The sequence below is a fragment of the Tyto alba genome, unplaced genomic scaffold, assembly GCF_018691265.1.
Source record: "Tyto alba isolate M040663 unplaced genomic scaffold, T.alba_DEE_v4.0 Super-Scaffold_38, whole genome shotgun sequence".
Taxonomy (NCBI): domain Eukaryota; kingdom Metazoa; phylum Chordata; class Aves; order Strigiformes; family Tytonidae; genus Tyto; species Tyto alba.
Genome location: NW_024881313.1, coordinates 14,378,925 through 14,402,643, shown reverse-complemented (window position 1 = coordinate 14,402,643; position 23,719 = coordinate 14,378,925). Strand labels below are relative to the sequence as shown.

Genomic DNA, 23,719 nt, shown 5'->3' with positions numbered 1-23,719 from the left:
CCTGGTTTTTGACTGAGGAAAAATTGCTTTTTTTTTCAGTGACATCTACACCAACAGATGTCTTTTCTGCACGGGGGAATTCAGGCAATTTGTTCTCAAGCTGCAGGTGTTTTTACAGCCTACATGTCCAAATATTAACTTTATCTTAACTTTGTAACTGAAGTTGAACAAGTCATTGGATGTACTACGCTATTTCCGTAACAGAAAACCATGTGTGCATCTGTTTGAAATGTTTATTTCTATCTTCATAAATACATCATTTTCTAAACACTGTGCAAGGCACCAAAAAATTAAGTAAAATCTTTTCTTTTAGAGTATTTTAATCTCTTTTGACTCAATGAAGTAAATAAGAATCTGAAACCACCTATTTGCCAATTACAAGCCAGCAGTTAAGGCAGGTACCATTGATACAGTGCATGAATCTTCTATTGCAGTTATTTAAACAAGCAGCGTTTTACTATAGAAGTGCATATACAAACTGAATTCCAAACACCAGCAACCCAAGATAGGCACCTAGTTATGAAATTTCCTTGTATGTGTAGTAGAATGCCAAAAGTTCTGCCATAAAGTGCAAAGACTATGGACAATAACACTTTCTTTTGAGCATTTTGATACCAGTAACATAATACAACTGCTAAACATTTATAAATGTGGTTTCCATTACAAAAACATGTTCCACATAAAAGCTTCTTAATACAATCCAGAAACAGGACTTGTGCGTGTACATATTTTAGAAGTTGAAGCTGTACTGGCATACTTAGGTACCGGGTATGTATTTGCTGACCTCTACAGACACGCACTAAGTTTATAACCAATTTACATGTACAGTCAAAATCATTCCGCTTTGAGCACCGTGATATCCACTGAGTTTTTCCATCTGAGTGACGATGTGCGACATCCACCCTGGTAATCTGCAACCCGAGCATTGCCTGTAAGATGATCTGGTTCACAGCTCTCACCCAGCCCTCCCCAATAAACGGAACCTAAAATTAGTGTCTTCCCAACACAAGCACATGTCAGATGTGGACAAATACATTCATGGTCCCAAACTTAAAACAACTGGTAAGAATTTCACAGTGATCTGGTTAAGGAAGCACGAAGACAAATGATTACATTTAGGATGAAAATTGCTTTTAAACTCAAATGAAGCTAAACTGTATATGATGAGAAGCTACAGGAACAAAATATTAACCAATTAGAAAAGTGGCTCTTTCCCAACTAATAACAAAAAACCTACAGCAATAAACTTAGGGTCCTGCTGCTGCAGCAGCCTTTGAGGTAGGTGGCGATGGCTTAAACCGAGGTAGGTAAAGTCCAAACTTGTTTTCAATCCCTGCAAAAGTGGCAACTGCTAATTTATAACCACCAACATGGTCAGGGTTAGGAGCAGGAAGCGTGATCCTAGATTTAGGAACTGGCTCTGATCCAGCTGGTTTTCTGCAAAATAATAAAAATAGTAAATTAATTTCCATAGAGTAGAATCAATATTCACAAAAATCTCCTCCATAAAGTAAGCTGAATGAGACATCTGAGTGTACCTCCTAGTAAAAGTAACTAACTTAACTGCTACAATGTCATGAGAAATACCCCGTTTTAAAACCTTCCTGAACAGTTAGGAGCCTTCATGGTGATCGAGTATGGTCAAATCTAGATGAAATTTGTCATGCATTAATCAAAACTGCAGCGTGGCGGAGCAGGGGTTCGTAAGTCTCTGCTACAGTGCACAACCAATCCAGGAGCCTAGCAGAGTTTAAGTCATTTTTGTAGTGGCTCTCAAACTACTGTCCCCAAAGCTTCATAAATGGTCTGCAGCTGCTCCTGGGATCACGTTAAACAGCAGTATGCACATCCACCTGTACCATCAACAAAGACAGGAGGCAGAGCTGAAGCTCCAGCAAATAGGTTTTGGTCTTGGTGACACCTCTAGACTTTTTTGGATGTCAAATGTCCTGCCCTGAAACTAATGAGGACTAACGCAGAGCGTATCCTGACCTGGCAGGTGTCACATTTCCCCAGCAGTTATATCCCCAGCCCATTATTGAGCCTCTCACTGTCTCTGTTTACACTGACGCTGGAAACAGTGATATAAAATGTGGTGTGAAACAGGTACTGGAATATCACCCTAACCTCCACCAATGTAGTGTGGCATAAATAATATTTACAAAGCCTTTGTGTCCTCCGTGATAGCAAGACCCTGACTCTGACGTGTTGAGGGGCACCAAGACCCACATAGAAACAAGTGCAGCTTCAGGGCCCCAGGCAGATTCAGACACCACATACTTACACTCCCCCGAAGTCCACATAAAACCACCTCTGCAGTAGCTCATAAGTCACCAGAGTTACACCAAACTGAGGAGAAGATCGAAACACACGAGCTTGAAAGAAAAGAAAAAAGAGTTCCTAAGTGACAAAACCACAGTTAGGCATCAGTTAGTAATCAAAGCTCTTTTACACACCTCCTGCTCCTTTCCACAGAGCCTTCGGACCTTCCTCTCGAAGGATCTTTGCAAAACAGTCCACGACCCCGCTGTAGGTGGTCTGTCCTGCCCGGGCTGCCACCTGTAGCCTTGTTTTGATGACATCCGCAGGGGTCACCAGGGAGGCTGCAGGCATGCCTACGCAACACAAAAGTTCGGTGGGTAACGCCAACTTGTCACGTATGCTACATACATCATTTACCCCGGGGTAACCGTGGCTTCGGTCCTTGCACCAGGAGAATCCAGCCACGACTGATGTAAGCAGAAGCTGGAAGGGAAAACAAGCAACAAGCGGCAGCCGTTGTGGACATGGCTTCACCCAGAAAGAACTTCTTCTAGAGGAACAACCAAATCACATGCTTCCTGCCGAGCCGGGAGGCACAGGCTGGATTTTCAGCGCTAACCAGAAACTCGCATAGTTCATAAAGTTTTTGGAGGTGAGATCGATCTTTCCCTTTCCTTTTCACGCCTCTCTGTGGTTCCTGGCACTCTGGCTGCACACTGGGCTAGCCCAGCCTGTACACGCACACACCCCCACGCAGCAATGGTACTGAGAACGTGCTAATGCCCCGCACACTCAGCAAGGCATGAGAGCTGAGGTTTCAAAAAAGGGTCATTCTTCTCATTAGGCATGGCAGACTGCTCAGCTGAAAAGCCACGGCTGACATCCTCAGCAGAACACTTAGAGGAAGATTTAAATTTACCTGGGCAGATAATCAACTGAAAGCAAAAAATACCAAATTACCAACGGGTGGTATTTCTAAAAATCATTTCTGTCCAAACTGGGGCTGCCCATGTTTAGAATTAAGAAAAAAAAAAAAAAAAAGCCAAGAAAAAGCACTGAGACTGGACCCAAAAGACACTGTCTCTTATGGTTTTATTACTTTTCCATTCTGCATCTGTTCCAAACCAACTTGGTCAGACGTAGATGCATAAATCTCCTTTGCTTTTTTTTTTTTAAGCTTAATAACTCTGTAACAACTTTTGTCCAAACCAGCATGGTCTGGCTTCAAGCACCAGAGCACCCTTCCTGCAGACTGCTCTGAGAGATGTAAGCGTGTGCATATCACCAAAATAAGAACTCCTCCTCCTCTCCCAGACCCCCCAAAATAACGCACATGCTGAACCGGCACAGTGGTCAGTCTGGCAGGCAAGCGCTAAAGCCTGGTAAAGATTTCTGAACTCCAGAAATGTTGAAATTCCTCTTTGCTTAGCCCTACCCACACCAGGATACTGGTTGAGTCTTCAATTTAAAGCTGGACTTCTGTCCTTCAAAAGCCAACCAGTGTTTTCAAGGAAAACCAAACGACATACTTCGAAACAATTCTGCTTACTACCCACTGACTTCCATATCCTTATTCCTCATTCCTTATTACTGAGGATATTTTGCAGTTAAAGATGTGTTTAATCCTGTTTTTAGGAGCTACGTGTATAGGACAAAAGACCTTACAAAGAAAAATGTACAGGTCACTGCTGTGAGGAGCTTACAATCAAAATGAGACAAATGGCACAGCAGGAGCCAACAATAAAAAAGAGGAGTGAGGGGAGGAGAAGGAAGTTCATGGAGGCAATAAGCAGATGGAGCAAATTAAGGAGAGATCCTGTAGCTGATACTAGAATCATCTCCTCAGAAAATGCTGTGGCACAACAGGTTGAGACATCTGGTGAACAGTGAAAGCCAGCAGCAGATCAAACTACACGGCACACACGCCGCACGTGTCCCTAACAACCACAAAAAGGAAAAAAATAATATATCCAGCACAAGCAACACCCACTGGCAAGGGAGGCAGGTGTGTGGGTGAGCACGGCCAGCTTGAAGGGCCCAGCACCAGGCGCTGCGGAAAGGTGGCGCTTCCCACACCCAGATGGAGCTCACGAACATGTCTCAAGTCCGACGGCCGGGTGAGATCCCTGGCCAGAGCAGAGACATCAGCCCAGAGACCGAGCCAGCATTTCAGAGGTGGTGGGGTTTATGTTTTGTCTTCCCCTTGACTTTCTCGTGGCAAACTAGAGCAGATACATACGCTCCCGCCACGCTCCACTTGTACCAAATAAAAGAAATTCCTTGTTTTTGTAAACAGTATGATGAGTGTTGTATCTTTAACACTGTGAATTGCTCATGAGAGTTAACCTAGGATGGGATTCACAGGAAGCAATGGATAAAATTCACATTATAGCTAGTTTGGTAAGCTGTATCAGCAACAATAAAGACTGCTTCTGTGCCTGAACTTCAAAGGGATGGTTATCTCAGTCTGCAATCACCTGACAATGGCTAGAAAGAGAAAAATAGGAAAATCTAAGAAATGACTTGGCTTAAAAATGCCAGCTTATGTTTCAAGTCTGTAAATATGATCTAAAGTTCAAAAATTGTTTTGTTCCATTAAAATGGGTGAGAAATAAGCTGGCTGTAAGCTCCTGTTGGGGGGCTTGGAGGCTGGCTCTGGTTTGGGGTGGGGGAAGGGAGAGGACGAGGAGGTTTTTAGAACCAGACATTTGAACAGAGCTGGTTTTCCTACTGCCAGGTTGACTCCTTTGGACTAAGAGCTACTGAATACAGAGCTGCGTGCTTCAACAACTGTTGTGGTTTAGGCCTGATTGGCAGTCAACCACAATGCAGCAGCTCTCTCTCCCTTCCCCTCCGGCAATGAGAAGGGACAGAGAGCCAGGCTTGGGGTTCAAGATAGGACTGGGATGGGGGAAAATCCCCCTTTTATGATCACGAGCAAAAGGCAGACTCGTTAGGGGAAGAAAAGAAGAACACACATTTATTACAGACACTAACAACACATAACAGAGTAGGACAGTGACAAGCATTGCCACATCTTGAGAACACCTTCCCCACACCCCTCCCTTCTTCCCGGGCTCAGCTCTGCTCCCGATATCTCTACCTCCTCCCCCAGTGGCGCAGGGGCAGGGAATGGGGGGTGCAGTCAGTGCTGCCACTTTCTTCATCTTCGGTGAGGGGAGTGTCCGGAACTTGTTCCTCCTGCTCCATCGTGGTCCCCCTCTCACAGGAGACAGTCCTCCACAAACTTTCTCCGACTTGAATTCCTCCCACAGGCCGCAGCGTTCCCCACACTGCTCTGTCGTGGGTCACTAACTTCCTCCAACTGGATTCTCTCCCACGGCTGCAGCCCTTCCCGAGCTGCTCCGGCGTGGGACTCCCCCGCATGCTGCAATCCTCCCAGCACTGAATTACAGCAGCGGGGCTGCCTTTTCCCACAAGACCCCGGCCTTCTTCGGGCACAGAACCTTGATCATCCGAGCAGGAACAACAGGCCACAAATCAATGTCTGCTCCACCATAGATCTTCATGGATGGCAGGGGGGGGCGCCCTGCCGTCTCACCACAGGATACAGGGGGGTCTCTGCTCCGGCACACCTCCCCCCTCCTTTCTTCCTCCGTTCCTCCACTGACCTTGGTGTTCATGCAGCTGCAGCAACTCCTCCTCACAAGTCCCACTGCCTGTCACCACGTCCCTTCTTAAATACGTTATCGCAGAGGCGCAGCTGATTGGCTCAATTTCCCAAACAGAAGTGGAGCTGACGTGAAGCTGGGGGAGCTTCGAGAAGCTTCTCACAGGGGGCCGCCCCGATAGCCCCCTCCCCTGCCACCAAAAAACTCCACTACTCACTCAACCCAGGACAACAACACAGACTAAATGATCTTAGCTGTATCCTAAAACCAGACACTGGCTATAAAAGGTTCCTGGCTCCTCAAGAGACACAGCCCCATGTATAATCCTGACCAAGAAAGTTTCCCCAGAGAGAAGCAAGCTTAAATTAAAGTGAGAAAACACAGTTAAGCCACTATCTATACTGGATTCGTGCCACTCCATCGTTTTTCTCACCCAGAAGGTCGCAGCAGCCTGTCAGGGACCATGCTGGAGAAAGAACTCGGTTCCAGCTTGGAGAGACCAAGCAGCCCCCGATGAACATGACAGAAACACCTGCTGATGTGAGCCCTCCTGCTTGCTACACACTCCCCCAAAGGTCCTGTTGCACAGATTTTCAAGCCCATCTGTTTCCTGAAGGGAAACCCATGGACATAGCAAGAGCAGGACTCTCACGCTGCCCTCGCCAGGAGGCAGCTACCAAATGGTTGGCCCCTTTGGGCGTAGAAGCTGGGTGCCGTGCCAGGGCCTGGCTATGCAGCAGACGCAAAGGCAAGCTGAGGCCACAAAGTGTGTCTCTGTCTTTTTGCTTAGGCTCTGGTGCACTCAAGTTAAACGCATCTGTGACAAGTCAAGCATGATTTGACTCTCCTACCTGTTACGTAGCAGACTAAAACAAGTGAGTGCCCAAGATCACCCGCAGCACATCTGTCCTATCTGGGTACTCTAAGAATCAGCAACCTGTGGCACAGCTGAAATGTTTTCAAGCTTTTCTCTTTTGTTTAATATTTAAAAAGCCATTAGGGATGAAATCCTCATGAAACCAAGTAACTGCATGGGATACTGTGGGTAGCAAGTAATAGTCATCACTGTCACATGTTATGTCATTGTGTTTGGAAAGCTGTACTGCTAGCATGGCTTTCGGACTCCATTTACCAAAATTCAAGATTCCTACGATCATAAAGAACTTCATGAATACCATGATTTTATTTATAAACCATTTCAACAAAACTTTACCAGCCAGTCAGACACAGCCAAAACCAGCACAGTAACTTCACAAGGAATGAGAATATATAAGAAAACATCAGCATTATTTCCCTTTCTTTTGCCTCCTGAACATTATGATTATACCAGGAACTTACAGTATCTTTAACATCAACTCCCTCTATAGCATGGTAACTTTCTGTTATTTAGGCATAAGGTTGCAAAATCCAGTATAGCTGTGTATAGTTCTTCTGAGCTTTTCAAAGTTCTCACTGCTGTAACTGTCATACTGCAGGTGCAATATATTGCCAATGAAAAAGAAATTCAGGCACTTACCAGCTATTGATCCAGCCATGAGCAGATTTCCAGGGCTAACCCTCCCATCTTCATTTGCAAATGAAGCTTTCAAATGAGCATAACAGGGGAAGTAAATGGCAGAGAAGGGGATGTCACGCAAAAAACATGCCTTGGCACCCTGTGTTGAAAAAGAGAACAAGTTCTGAGAATGAGCAAATTTAACATGATGAACTATGAACATCAGAGAACAGAGCAACACTGTATTTTTGTTTTGTTGCAAAGGGCTTATAGAAAAAAACATTTCTGCTCTCAAAATTTTGAGAGATCCATATATTTCACCCTGCTGATGAGTGTCTGTGTATTGTTTCTTGGTTCAGTAATTTCTGTCATTCTATTTACCTTGTCTACTTGTTTTCCCTCATTCCCTAGTACCGTAGTTATTTGCTGGTAATAGAGGAAATGTCATCTGTTGGAGTAAACTCTGATAACACCTTTGCAGACTTTTAAATAGTTGACAGTGTAGCCATCCACCTGTAGCAGGTGTTTAAGATGTGTCTAAAGTAGATCAAGCTACAAGGCAGGTCTGTCTCCTCTCATTCCCGCTTACAATAAATGTTTCAGGGAAAATACCACCCAGTCCATACATCTATGCAGACACGTCAACTGATAAGGCAACATATACTGAGGGAAAGAGAGAAAGAAACAGTAGAGACAGAACACCAACTCTTTCACAGAACCCTAACAGGATAATTTACTTACAATATTTAAAGTACAAGTTAGCTGGTATACAGTTTGTTTCATGTAAGCTTCAGGTTTTACTGTTAAATTTCCCTTGCTATCAATTTGTGTACATGGTAGAAACAGCCAACGAAGTTACCAGTAATACAGTTGGTTTCAAATCTAAGAGGGTAGCAAACAGGCAAGGAAAGTTTTGGGGTAGTGGCAGGCAATCAACCCTTTTCCAAGCAGGGGGGAAAGCAAAAAAGCCAGTAGGGGAGGTCAACCAAAATAAAGACCAAAGAATATCCATGGTCCAGTAGCAAAAGACTTGCAATCTGCCTTTCCTCAATATGGAGATCCAGAGGACACCAGAGTCTGAACACACCAAGACTGAGATGGGCTGGAAGGCACAAACAGGAGGTGGCTTTGGAAAATGGGTAAAATCTTTCAAGCTTGAGAAAGAAATAGTTCACGTATGAGCCAAAGCCTCTTCTCCATGAAGCAAGGGTGGAGTCATGGTGAAACTGCTTGAGGTTCATCCATGAGCCCTCCAGGGGTGCCCTTGTTACTGTATTTCTCTTGTTTACAGGTCTGCTGGGGCATGGCTCAGTGCCAGACATTTCACAGGGGACATGCTAATATCCACAGAATTTAATTAAATCTAACAATATGCCTGGGCGTTTCTGTAAGCTTAGCTTGTCCTATAACAGCAGTTAAAATACAGTGCTTATCCAAGTTGGATGCTGGTTATCAAGCAAAGATGCAAGAGCTGCAAGGTGTCAGGAAAATGGAGTAGTCACCTTTCAGGGAGGAAAGGCAGGGGTGGGCAAGGAGAATGTGTGATGGGAAAACCAGGTCCCGTGAGCCAGTTCACAGGAGATGCTAATAAGAGCACTTTGCAGTCAGAGAATGCCTCTGAGAAAACAAAGATTTATCTAAAAACAGCCATGAGATCTAGTCAGCTTTCTGTGTGTCACGGACCCAGCTACCGAAGGCGGTGAGCACAACGTGCTCTGCTCCAACCCCAGGTGCTTCCCACCTCGCTTTCGCACGCTTACTTCTTGACGTTTTCAGACTGAGAACTGACCACTTCCCCTGACAGCCTGTTCGGAGGTTAATGACTCCCACTGTTCAGACCCTTTGCCTCGTTGCTCAGCTGGATTTGTCAGATTTATGCTGCCAGTTGCAGATTCTCGTTATGCCTTTCCAGATACGCTAAGGAAAATGCCACGAAGGAACTCGAAGCACTGCCATTGCAGCCACTCCGCTGCTCGCCCGCGCTGAATGGGCTTCTCAGCCGCCCAACAAAGCGATGCTGGGCTGGATTCTCCTACCAAAATTACCTACAGAGTCCATACACTACCTTGAGGGCACAGAGGAGATGAATCTTCTGAGTTCACCAGAGACATAAGAACTCTGGCCTCTTGTGCAACAGAAGCCCGTTTTACAGTTTACCTTTAATCTTCACATAAAAAGAAAAGACTAGGGTTTTACCAAGTTCTGTATGAAAAAACAACTTTTTAATAATCAAATGTCTGCACAGTATTTACCTCACAGAAGAATTATGAAACTCACTAACGAAACATTCACGGACCAACATGGTTTCTCCAAAGATTTATTTTTAGAGCATGCTTTTCCTCAGAGCAAATCTCCTCACTGCCTTTGCCCTCAGGGCACATTACTTTTATTTTCTTTGCAATGTTGTCATTAAACACTGCGCACATTTTTTCCTCCGCATTTTTTTCATACTCTGAAATATCCCAACATAGTTAAAATAACTTACGGAAATCAATAAACTCCAAATGCAAGCAACGCTTAACTCAACCAGAGCTGCTAATATTCCTCCCTCTTCATTAAAAGACTCTTTTTCATGGGGCAGAAACGGCATTTTGTTAATATCACTAATATTATACGTAGGTACGCAGAGAGGGAGGGATGTCCATCAACTTTGTTAGCTCCGTGTAAACAAAACCTGGATCAAAACTTGGATCCACTTTAATAATAACCCAGCTTGGCACTGGTCCAGCATCGCAGCAGTCTAAAGTTTCCCCCCATCCTTCAGTTTAAAGTCTGGGAAAGCATGTTTAAAAGCAGGCCTCATTTAACTTCAAGTTAATCATCCGCAACCAGCCTAGGCCAATTAGGAAGGCTTAGGGAGATTGGCCACAGCATCTTGAAAAGCAAAAGAAACATTTATTTTACTTCTTGCACCTTTTTGATGTGGACAACGTGCTGAAAGCCAAAAGGAGTTTTAATCAATCCCCAGAAAGCTGTAAGGATCATCCGCCCGAGTTTATTCTGGCAGCCAAGGTGCAGACCTGCCAGGCATGAAATTGTTGGGAGATCCTACACACCATGACATGCGCCTCCCTCACACAACAGCCAGTTGGCTCCCATCTTCAATCTCTTTAATAACCTTAAAGCTCTTAATCGCGGATAGTATCTCTCCGAATAAACCAGCGGAGGAAAAAAAAACCCGATTGTCAAAGATTCGGATAAATAAACCCAAGTCAGTGCTGGGGCAGGTTCTTTAGCATGCTAATTCCTTCTTATACCAGCTCTACCTGCAAATAAGGCTCTAAACAAACTATTTCTACTACAAGGGGAGGGTAATTATACTGACAAAGGCACCTCTGTGTCGGGTTGGGCAGAAGGAGCCGGCAGGTCTGGGAGACGCAGGCTTAACCTAGTCTCCTGCAGTGAATGCACATTGTCTAGTGCAGGGGGAAAAATGCCAGACTGGGGGGACCTAGCAGCATTCAAGACAACAGTGGTGCACCTTGTCTGAGAGGGTTATTTAATGCTTCTGGCACCTGTACTTACAGCCACCCCCTCTTTTTCTCCTTTACAGGTTTAGAATTTATTTGGCATGTGTAATTGTTATTTTGATCCTATAGCTACAAACAATAGGCAGCATGTCATTTCTTGATCATTTTGCATTCTTCTTGGGCTTTACTACAGAATTAACCCTTTGGAATCAGAGCCCTAACAGCACCTAACAGGTTTTGTAACAGTCAGTCAAATATTACTTGCATTTGCTTTCAAGGGCTGTAATTTTTTTTCTGCTGTAAAATGACATTGCCTTAAAAGCTGCTATAGGTTTTTATTCACACATATTTATACTAACCAAAATATGAAACTGATTTAGTACATCAAGTTAGAGGAATAAAACACTGATTTCAAATGCTGTGCCAGCAATTCAGATTCAGTTTGCAGACAGAAATTACACCACTTCTTAGTTGGAAGGGCGCTTTTTTTTGCTATTTTAAAAGAAAATTTCTGAAGAGAAAGTTCTTGCATATGAGGACACAGTCACAAACAGGCACGCTGGAGGCAAATGAATGTAACTCAAAACTTTTACTACTCTGTTGTGTATGTTTATCATCCTGCTGTAAACCCTCAACTTCAAGAGGTGAAATACCTCAGCTGTTATCAAAGCAACCAGGTGGGAGCTTGGTATATGTCCTGTCACTTGAGATGACACTTTCTAGGTCAACACACCAGAAGACCATTTATGAAGCTGTCAGAAAAAGAAGAGGAGATTTCTGGAACCCTTTCTGACTAGTTTTGGAAATGAAAACTGTTGGTGGTACCAGCCAAAGCACAAATCTGAGCTAAATACCTTCTAGTAATTGTAATCATAAACATTACCACAACCAACATATCCTTTCCTCGAAGAATCATTTACTACCATATTATTTACTGTCTTCTTGGGATCACTGAATAACTTTGTTGTGCAAAATTATGGAGTGGCACTGTCTGTTATGCTGTGAAGCACTATTCAGAATGATTATTTATAAAAAGAGTAATACTTCATTAAACATTTTATGGCAGATATATGGATATGAGTTTCTATGATGTACAAATTAAGTAGGTGTACTTACAATGTGTATTTACATGAGCACTTTAAAGATGTCTTTTAAAAGCAATAGAATATACATTCAACTGACTTTAAGGAGGCTTTACGCATATTACTGTGTAAGACAGGTAGAAGACAGAAAATATATTAGCTAATCTTCAATATTCAAACATGACCAGAAATTAAATAGAATCTATTAAAATACTGAAAACCAGAATTGTATCCTTTCCCATTTCTGCCAATACAAATGACATTTTGTGTTAGGTTAAATGGTATTTTCCCTGACTGGGATACGTTGTCTCTGTATTTTTAAGAATAGCTGTCATCTACAGAACATCTGTAGCTAAAGAAGAACTTACTAGTCCTAAGATTCCATGCCCTGGTGCTTTCACAGCAACAATTACTGGCACAAAGACGACAAATAGAGGAAACAAATTCCTTCTGCAAAGCGCTGTTATGTGCCTCCCCAAAGGAGCAGCTGGGTTTTGAGAAGTACAATGTTTTAAAATACTTATTTACACAAGAAGATCAGATTTTTAGACAAAGACATAAAAAAATATTTGCTTTCTAGCTTTAAGGAACTACAGGGGTTCAACCCAGCAGTTATCCTAACAAGCTGTATGTGTCAAATCTTTTTATTGCTGGAATTAACATGCATTTTATTTCTAAGCTGCATATAATTACAGAATTGCTAGTATCCAAACACCCAGTGAAGGCACAGTCAGTCTAGGAGGAAGCTTTGACTTGAAATTGTTGTACTTACTATGATGGATAATTAGTTGAAGTGAAAGAAATCCCAGTTTTTCCAGACCTGCTGGTCTTTAGTTCTTTGGTGGGGAAAGAAGAGAAGAAGAGGAGATCTAAATTATCTGATATGGACCTCTATGCACTGAGATGGCAATTTTCCCCCAAATAAAAACTTTTAGAGTTACAAAGGTACACCAAGATAATACTGATCTTCAAGGAGGGTCTCCTCAAAGCACTAGGATGGTCCACTGTGCAGAAGGTTGAGCAACCATGTCAGAAGGCGAGCATGGATGAACAGGGAACTCGTGATTGAGATCAAATCCAGAAGGTAAAAAGGAAGGAGAGGTGGGTATGGGCTACCCAGGAGAAATACAGAACCACTGCTTGGGCATGCAGCAACTGAGTCGGAAAAGCCAAGGGTCAGCTGGAGTTGGATCTAGTAAGGGATGTGAAGGGGGAGTAAAAAGGGCTTATGTAAGCACATCAGCAGTAAAAGGACAACTAAATAAATTGTGAAGCTGTTGCTCAATGGGGGCAGGAAACCTAATGACAAAGTACAGGTAAAAGGCAGAGAAAATACTTTTGCCTTGCTTTTTACTAGGAAAATCTGTCTTCAGGTCTCTCAACTCCATGAGCTTACCAGAAAAGTCTACAGGAGCACAGCATTACCTACAGACAGAGCACTTAAGCCATCTGTGCATACCCAATATGTGAGACCAGAAGAGATACCTCCAATGGTGCCAAGATAGCTGGCTGATGTCATCGTGAGGCTGTTATTACCTTCAAAAGGTCAAATCAGTCAAGGGGGTTCTGATGACTGGAAAAAAAAAAAAAACATTGCACCCATTCTGAAGAAGAGCAAGAAGGAAGATCTGGCAAACTAGAAACTGCTTAGACACACCTGTCTCTGGCAGGTTTATGGAGCAAATGATCCTAGAAGCCATTTCCAAACATATGAAGGGCATGAGAGAGATTGGAAACAACCAATATGGATTTACTAAATCACGGCTAACCTGTCTGCCAGACCTGTGGATGAGGACATGGCATTGGATGTTGTAGACCTTGAGTATGAGCAAGACTTCTGAGGTGGTCTGCCATAGTATCTTCATAGCTAAATCAGTGGAACATGAGCCGCACTCTCAGCAGATTAGGGGATGATACTGAACCAGGGAAGTAGTTAGCACAAGGCTGCTATTCAGAGAGACCTTCACAAGACAGACAAATAGATTGACAAGAACATTATAAAGTTCAAATCAGCAAATGCAAAGCAATGCCTCTTTGCAGTGAAGTCAGCCAGCCACACCCTGGGCTGTAGTAGCAAGGGTGCAAGGGAAGTGATTCTGCTCCTCCATTCAGCATTGGTGAGACCAGATCTGGAGTCCTGTGTCCAGTCCTGGTCTCTCCAATACAAGACAGCCATTGCCACGCTGGAGTGAGTCCAGTGCAGGGCCATCAAGCCAGTTGGGTAGTCCATGGTGTACGAAGAGGCTGACGGAACTCAAGTGTGCTTAACTGAGAAAAGCAGGCTAGACCTTATTGATCTCCTCAACTACTTAACGACAGGGTGTAGGGAAGACAACTCTTCCTGGAGGTGCGTAGTGGAAGGATTAGAGGCAATGGACAGAAGCTGGAACATGGCCATTTCCAATCAGGCGTTAGAAAAAGGGTGATGGTTTTTTGGTTCTGTTTGTTTGCTTTAAACCATGATGGTGGTCAAATACTGGGTTGGGTTGCCCAGATAACCTCCAGACTGGCTTTCGGCACAAATTATTCTAACATCAAGTCTGCAAGTAGAATGGAGCACAGAGCAGAGATCTTGTCAGAGTACTACTGTGAATTGTTTTGGGTCACTAGCACAGTAGAGCACCATGTTAACATGCCAATGAATGACCCAAAAGAGTATTAATCTCAATAATATAGGGGGGCATCAAAACTATGCAACCCAGCTTCCCAGTGATCCTCAAACAGCTATTCATTTGGACTAGAATGCTGGGATACTTATGACCATAATCAATACAAGATTCACTCAGCTGGATGCAAAAAGGGTTTACATAGCATTTCCTTTGTTAATCTGTTGACATGAGACATAAGATTTATTTGTCTGTGCCTTGGTTTTCTCTGTTAATGCAAAACAGGAACACTGAAATTACCTGTGTCAGGGGTGTGTGGGCACATTATTTTAAAATCCACAGAAAGTGCTTCGTAGGTAGAAATTAATACAAAATTTAAGAATTCAAACAACAAGCAGTAGATCTTGTTAAGACACGCAAGAATTTGCCTCATGAAGCTAAGAGCAACATACGTAACTCACATCTTCTGGCTGCAGTTATAATTAAAGAAAGTACATTCTTCCTTGCTGACTACTATATGGGTCTCTTACAGATTTTCACCCAAATTTCAGCATAAAAGATTCACAGGAACTAAGAAGAGCGTGCCGGATTGATCTATGGTGGCAAGAACAGCCTTCAAGAGGATTTATTTCTGAACTGGGAAATGAGAATTTTCACTGCAGTCCTTGTAACGTGGTAAACGAAACAGCACCAAAGCAGAGCAAGAGAAACAGAAAAGCCAGTGTGCAGCAAACTGGATGACCAGTCCTGATTTAAGAGTTTATCAACACATAAGTATACTCACACTGACAGGCAATGGAAACTCTTCAGCTCTACTATGAGCTTGCAGACTGACTGGTAATATTCTCATTCATCACAAAAAAGCAACCGCTTAAAAATATTCATGCTCCTATTTCGAAAAATTATCATTATGGTAATATTAGTTTCAAGTTAACATCACGTCTTCTGGGTTCTATCTTCCTGTTAAATATGTGATACCTCTCCATTTAGTCTATCTCTATAAGAAGCCTATTTTCTCCACTGCTGGAAGTACAGACAAATTATTGATCTTTGCTCTCTGTGGATTTCACCAGCCAGCCCTGAGGTTGAGGGAATCCCTTTTCTTCCCATCTCAAAGCAAGACCTCTAAGGAAATCCTGTAAGCAACAGAGGATCCTGTCCCTCTCCTACAGCTTCACGTAGTATCCTGCCCTACTTGGCCTCATCTAGGCAGTGGCCATCTTCACCCTTTCAGGGACACAACACTACAGGCACTTGATAGCCATTAATCCAGACATCAGAAGTGAATTATCTGGGTGGTCAGTGGTGGAAACTGCTGTAGAAAAGTGCAGTCAAACCTTCTTCAAGCAGTTTTACAATAAAATCTATCAAGCCAAGTGGAAACATTATGGTCTTGAACCAAAACTGATGGAGGAGCTTTCTTTCAGCCACAAAAAAAAGGAAGAGAAAAAAAAAATAAACTCAGGCCATACAAAACAGAAAAAAGTATAAAATTTTGTTATTAACTATGAAATATTACATTTATATTTTGGATTGTTAAACAATTTTTTAAAAGAAAACTTAGGGGAAAAAACTGCAAACCTCCATTTATTTCAAATGAAAATTCCTGAAATGAAAAGTCTAGAATTTCGCTTTCAACACTTGCAAAAGGAAGTCAATCAGCTGGTCCTAAATCATGGCTAAGACAGACCAGTGTTTAAACAGCTGGAATACTTACATGAAGGCCCATTAAGCCTATAAACAAACTCAGAGATTCACAAATAAAACTGTTTTCTAAAACAAGTATCTATTCTTGTTCTTCTGCAGCAGCATGTACTGAGTCTTACTTAGATCTACTAAAATAATCACATTCAGTGCTTGAGATACAAGCATTGTGTCTTGGGACACAAAAGACAAAGCTAAAACAAAGACTTAAGATGCAAATGAAAGAGTTGTTCATGTTAGAGCAAACAGCACGAAGAGTACTCAGATATACACAAAATCCTCATTCCTGTTTTATAGTTTTAAAGATAATTTGACTCATTAAGAGTACGAGCATTCCAAATGTACCAAGACATTCCAGTTCTCATTAGTAGAACATTTATTACTATTTGATGTTCATTTGGTCCTTATACTCACTAAATTAATTTACTAGAAGCATCACCAGAGAAGGTAGCCCCTACTAAATCTAGTCTCGTCTGAAAATCTTTGTAGACTACTGATGTCTCTGGGTAGCATTTACTTGGGCTGGTGACTTCCATGCAATGAGTTATTGCCTGGCCTCACCAGCACTGACAGCTTGAGCACAAGCATTTGGGAGAGAACTGCTTTTGCCTCTAATGCTGCTGTTCCACAAGCACCTCAAGGCAGTATAAAACTCCTCCAATACAGACTGATGGGTTCCTCATGCCGTGAGGCCGTTACTTCCTTCATCCAGGTACAACCATCCTGACAAGCCACAAAGTGAGCTGGTTTGGGTTCAAAGTAAATTAAGCCGTAAGGAGAAGAAGGCTTTACTTTTAATGAATTTCCTGTTCCAGATCATTATGTGGCAGCACCAACACTCTTGCTGGCATACTGGAAAGTGGGCAGATAGGATTGCCTTTTTTTGTTTGGTTTGGTTTTGCTATTGTGCCAAAGCATTTGGTGGACAACAGCACAAACCTGCTCAATGACAGTGCTAGCCCTGACTAAAGGTGCACTTGCACTCAAGCCTTCTGATGTGTCCTGTGCTCTGCTGGGTGGATGACTGACTGCAAGCTTAAATTCTCTAGTTTTGTCAAATCAGTCAAGTTTTTGCAGGCAATGAATCCAAATTGAACATACAAAAGGACATGAACACAAGGAGTGGGGTGGAGAGGTGGAAAGAGACAGAAACAGAGACAACAGAAGAGTTAAAACAAAACCAAACCCTTCTGTGGCTTTTTTTGTGGAGGTAAGTGGACTTAATGAACCAACAAAACCATATAGCTTGTAATTAATTAACTGCCTGTTTCAATGCAACATAGTGCTGTAACCAGCTCCTATTAAGGTTTATTCTTTACAAATATTCACCAAGTATCTACTCTAGGAAACACAAATAATTCATAATATGACCCAAGACATTAAAACCATTTAAAAATGGAAAAATGTAGCAAATTCTGCTCAGCCACCAAGAACAGGTATTCAAGGAAAAAAAAAAATCTAAAAAAGTCTAACTTTAGTAAACTAGTTCATCACTCTTTCTTGTTTTATTTTTACTAGTCCAAGTAAAAGTCGGTAGCTGCCCTCCATTCCTGCACAGCCGCAGGGATGCAGACTGTTTACCATATCCATGTTTTCAGTTGTAAATGTTGACCTGATCAACACCATAATGCCATTTACTAGGAGTTTACACAATAGCATCAGCTTCAGTAAAACACCTAAAAAATTAGCAAGTCAATTTAAAGGGAAAAACAACTCCCCATTAAATCCTATTCAGACCTGCAACTTCTCTCCAGGCCAAAACATACATACATCTACTCAGGGGCAGGCTTCCTCTTTGTAATGTTAACAGAACAATTTAAAAAGGACAGGATGGTTAAAAATGGAGATTGAGTTAAAATATTGTGGAGGAGGGGGATGGGGCTCATTTGGTGGCTTCCGAAGCATCTTCAATTTACTGTTGCTCTGCTGTAAATAAGAAACGGAGGAATACTGCCTGCTGAACTGGAAATACTGGGACAAATGTGTAGTAGTGGGAAAAGCTTCACCCGGAGAAGTAGGCTGCAGAATCTGAAGAAACACCACACTGTGCTCTGCAGTATATGGCATTCACTACAGGTTTTTTTCGATACTGTGTGAAATGGCTATCTCAAAGTATTCCATAACCTTCCATACCTCCCCCATATCTGGTCTCCTTCATCGAAAAGTGGAAGGCAGTATGCTAATCCTTTAAATTATTTGCAGCATACATCCTATTAGATTCAACAGAAGTTGTTTCTAATCCTGCTGCAGTCTAACATTAAACCACACTTTATTTCTACATATTAACGTATCTATGTGAGAACAGTAATGTAGAAAGCAGAATTATAGAGTTTATAGCATACACTCATAAAAGCAGCTTTTCCTGATATTATTTGTGGCAATATTACTCTAAAGTAGCAAGGATAAACTTGCTTTACGAGTTCATTTTTATGCTGGGCTCCCACTGTCTGTATTTCTTCACTATTATTATGCTGCAGTTAATTCCCATCACCAAATTAACAATGACATCTGGAAAAGTTGCTGAATCCAACAGAGAAGAGCAAAAGCACAGCTCCAAAACTGTAAGCTCTGCATCTTGAAGCAGACGAAAATAAGTTTTACACCAGGCAGAACATCAGGAATTGCAAACTAATTGTCAGTGAACAATACTTACACCTGCTGAAGTGAGAGAAGAAATCTTAGTAAGATTCACAAGAACCATATGCTCAAAAACATGAGACAGTTTATTCCCTTATTAGAAATGAAAATGAAGATACAATATCGCATAATAAGTAAGATTTTTTTTTTAAAGTACAATTACATCTACCTGCATTTTTTTAAAGTACAATTACATCTACCTGTGAAAGCTTCTGAGAACAATGTTTTGATTGGAAATATTCATAATTGGCTTTTAATGCATGTTCATATTTAAAAAAGCATACCTTGTAGAGACCAAAGAAGCCTAAGTCCCGTAATACCGTGAGGGCACTAACTCGTGGACCAGTAGTAATTTCTCCAGCCACTTGTAATCGAATCTTGACAATTTCCAGCGGATTGGTAAAGATCACTTGAGAACCTCCAGCCTGAAATTAAGATTGGAAGGCAGTACATTAACCCGTTACGTTATTTGCAGTGTACTTCCTGTTACATTCAAGAGAAGACACTTTTAATTCTGTTGCAGTCCATTAAGCTATTAGCAGACAAGTATTAGTTAATAAACTACACACACCCACACCCCTACACCACACAAATGCACCCCCCACCCACCCCCAAAATGAGTGGTCAGGGAAAACAGAGAAAGCAGGTCAGCCACTGCAGGACATCAGACACCAGCTCAATTCAATTCTTCCTGCAAGAATACATTCACCAACACCAATTTATGCAATACTGACAACTGAAGAACACTGTAAAGCAAGTAATGAAGTGAAAGGAAGAATTAGTAACTAACTAAAGGAACTGAGATGTGCATGCCAGTACTTAGAAAGTGAAAACATAGTTTTGAAGGGTAAGTCTGACAGAAGCTTTTTCAATTTTGGCATGAGTTCATAGAACTAAAACCACATGGATTCCAAAGACCAGAACTGCAGATATATTGTGCTTTTTAAAAAACCCCATGGAACTATCAGTTTCAGTGCCATTAAATGCTGTTTGATTCAAGAGTCTGAGCTCCACATCACTGTTTGTACATCAGGTAATAAAGAAAAGAAGGCCTACCGGCTGAAGGATTTTATTAATCAAAAAAACCCTAAATGTTTTTAACATATCAGTCTCCATTTGTTGGGAAGACATCACTGAACTGATTTTGAAAGTTAGATTTAAAACACAATGATGGCAAGCATTTCAGACTCCCCTCTAGTTCCTGTAAAGTTCATCTCATTCCCAATATGTAATGTAGGGCATAACCTTCCTGCTACTCTGACAGATCCCAAGCTAAAATTCTGAAACAAGAAAAAAGAAGTAGATGAAGGTTACGTAAGTGTATTCAAAAGATACTCATTCAAACTCCATCTGGCCCAAATTCAACAGTGTCATTCTAACTTCTGTTAATTTCTTAATTATGTGGCCCAACAGCTATGCCATTCTCTACGTTCTGAAATCACACAAACTATGCAAAGGGCAACCCTCATCCTCCCCACAACAAAACAACTATTTTTTCTAGAAGGTAATGACTAAAATGAAATAAGCTGCATTTAAAATCACTTGCATCTATCCATGTCTACTATGTAAACACTACGTGCACATCTTTTTTAAATTATCCAAATGTTAAAAGAATTAATCATAGCTCAGATTAACTATCATTCAAAATAAAAAATACACAAAGTAATATGGTTTAAATAATGTGCTGAAGAAATGGCAAATCGCACGAACAACTATTCTTGTCTACCACTTAGACTGAGCATACACAGTGTGGTTACAAATTAAAGTCTTTACATAACCCCCAAAATATCCCAAATGTTTCCTATTTTGACCAGAAAAAGCATGCTCTTGTGTAACTCAACTGGTTTTGACTTTCAAATTGGCATAATTTAATTTAACTGCTTTTACCAAACCAAAATCCTGGTACATATAAAAAACTGCTATTCTTGTTGCCATCAGAAATTAGACCGATAAATTATTTGGCACATAAGCTGTCTTCAGTTTTGCACTTAAACTGAAACATGTTAAATAAGCAAGCATTCAAAACAAAAAATTGTTTCTTTTACTTGTCTATGCATCTTGAAAAGCCTCAAAATAAAATAATAAAAAAAAATCCTGGAAAGGTCCTTATGGTGAATTACAGATTCCTATATAATAAACATTTTGGTCTATGTATTACAAATATTAAGCATTCCCACATGCCATCACACATATTTTCTTCTTAAAAGGATAAAATCCCAATTGCAGGTGATAATGTTCATTTGCAAGTTTGCTATACCACAGCCCTCCTCTAAAACATACTACTTAAAAACTCATACCAATTGATCTATGTTAGCACAAATAAACTACTTCCCCTCAGTATGATATTCTTGCAGTTCATTGTGCCATGACTCCATGGGGAGTGTTCCTTTATTTTTCACTACAGGAAAACCATATTAAAAGATGACAACAAAATTAAGTTTAATTTATTATTATTATTAATGCATCAAAACACTGAGCAATTTTAAAATCCATAAAAATGTTTATAAGTAAATGGCATATTTAAAAAAACAGAAACATATATCTGATTTTCAAGGAGAATAAAGGCAAATAATTTCTGAATTCAGACAAACGAGAAGTATTTCAGGTGCTAGCACATCTAAACATTTATGTTTGCATGTCCAACCTGACTGCATTGATGCAGCATTAGATGGTTCATGGCTCTGGATAAATCATGTAAGACCTCCTCTGCTTCAGCTTGCTATATGAAAAATGGGGATGCTATTATTTACTCACCTCATACAATCAAGATCGCTGCATTCAAATTTTTAAAACACTGAGACCTGCATGCACCAGGCATTACTAAAAAGACTACAGGTTTTGCTGCCCACAAAGCAGTTCTGTAGAAAGATACTGGAAATTTCCAATGAAGTCTTTCCACAGAACTGTCGAGGTACTAGGCCAGAGCTCCCTGAACAACCTTTGTCATGCTCTGAATTTGATCAAAGATACACTCCAAAAATCAAATGGTGAATAACTGAAAGCGATGAGCCAGACAATACCTGACAGAAGGTCTCAGTAGGAGGGTTTCTACCACCTGCCTGCTTTGTGATGGAGAGGAAGGCTGGTTTATCAGCACGTGCAGAGGCAGTTGTAGCAGTAACAAGTATAGTCACCTGGTGAGAAGCTTTTATCACTCTGTTATTTAACCATCTATGCCAGTAACCACAGCTCCTTACTCTCAAAATGGGGGGAAGCAAACTGGAGACAGCTACTACACCTTCTAATCAAATTATTTCTTGTCTAGTACTGGTAACTCATATCGTGTTATTCATCATCTTAGTATGCAAGTATCTCATAAATATTAATGATATTTCCTCACAGTACTCCAGTGAGGAAAGGACAGTGACCAGTTATACAAGAAGGGAATTTGAGGTAAAGAGCTTAATTGTACGACCAGTGTGTGCATCCCACTGGTGCAAACAGACACAACTTTTAAGAGTCTCCAGATATCCTGATCTCCAGATAAGTAGCGTGAATCACAATAGCATGGCTTCTGTCTTCTAAATTTTTGCACAGTGAATGCAATGAAAGAAATCTCATCAATCTATTTTTTTCCAGTCTCTTCAAGGTGCTGGTATAAACTGGTACAGAAAAACAAGAGACAAAATGTCATCAGCACATAGTATCACCCTGCTCATTCATTCTGTTTTGCCAAAATTTGAAGAACATTGCCTTCTTGTTTGCTAACTTTTGCAGTTGGAATTGTATCTCATTTTAAAACTCCGAAATACGCTCCCAAAGGTCAGAATTTGAAAACTATTTTTTCTTGCCAGAATAAGCACTGTTTAAGCTCAGGTTGCTCAAGTTTAATGATTTCACCACTAAGTGTCACAAAAATCAATTTCATCAACTGTTTAGTATAGATAGTTCCCAGTAACACCAATTTTTCTATACTGAAGATACAAACTTGAATACCCTCAACTCTGAATTCCTTATTACCTCTTCCAATCATTTTTTAAGGAAATAAATGATCTGACTGTAAAAGCAAATCTATTACTTTTCAGTTATTATCATGTGATTAAAATAAAAACTGCAATTTCAAGTTATTTAGAGGAGTAGATACTTAGAGGTACAGATAACTATCTGTAAGGGCCCACAAGGGGCCCATATTATTCTGAAAGAATCTAACATTTGACCTAATCACAAGCACCTACGGGAAGAAAATAAAACAGAAATACCCACCATTCAAGAACTCCTCATATACACATAGCTAGAAATCTCCAGGCCTATAAAACGTTCAACATGCTTTAACACATGGACAGCTAGCTATGTATCCACACACATGTGAATTTTTAAAAACAAGCTGGTTGGTTTTGTTTTGTTTTTTTTTTTTTTTTTTTTTTTTAATTTTTGCAGTTCTTCAACTCTGCACTGGATATGATATCACCCAACACCTCTCGATGGCAGTATAGTCTTGTACAGTAATACAGTACTGTCTATCACATGCCTCCTTCTACTTTCCTACTTTACTGAATGGAAGGGAGAAGTAGAAATAGTTGAGGTATTTTTTTGTCCATGGGGAAATAAAACCCACACTGTAGAGAAAAAAAAATTGTTTAATAACAACCACTTAACAACACTCCAGTTTAAGAAGTCAGAATGTTTCCTACTTCACGTGTTCAAATCAATTTGTAATAAACTTTACTGGAAAATAAACAGATTTTCACCCCCCTCATTACACTAAGACAAGAAATTCCTGTACTTTTTAACGTAACTGCATTTTGTGCCCTTTTGAGATTAGATAAGGAATGAGCACGCCAGGGCCAACTCTCCTTGGGCTTTCACATCTCCATTTGAAAGCTTCACTGTA

At 41.0% G+C, this 23,719-nt stretch overlaps 1 protein-coding gene across 4 annotated transcripts in view; it reads right to left on the bottom strand.

Moving 5' to 3' along the window:
• Positions 1–219: 219 nt before the first annotated feature.
• SLC25A13 (solute carrier family 25 member 13) overlaps positions 220–23,719 on the bottom strand; it is a 102,475-nt gene continuing 78,975 nt past the window's right edge. For all 4 annotated transcript variants that reach the window (XM_042802062.1, XM_042802060.1, XM_042802059.1 and 1 more), the window contains 5 exons: positions 19,173–19,313; positions 7,411–7,549; positions 2,457–2,615; positions 2,285–2,375; positions 220–1,437 (listed from right to left, as the gene is read on the bottom strand). In XM_042802062.1, coding sequence (XP_042657996.1) covers positions 1,248–1,437; positions 2,285–2,375; positions 2,457–2,615; positions 7,411–7,549; positions 19,173–19,313 — 720 coding nt within the window. In that variant the 3' untranslated portion in view covers positions 220–1,247. The remainder of the gene's footprint in view (positions 1,438–2,284; positions 2,376–2,456; positions 2,616–7,410; positions 7,550–19,172; positions 19,314–23,719) is intronic.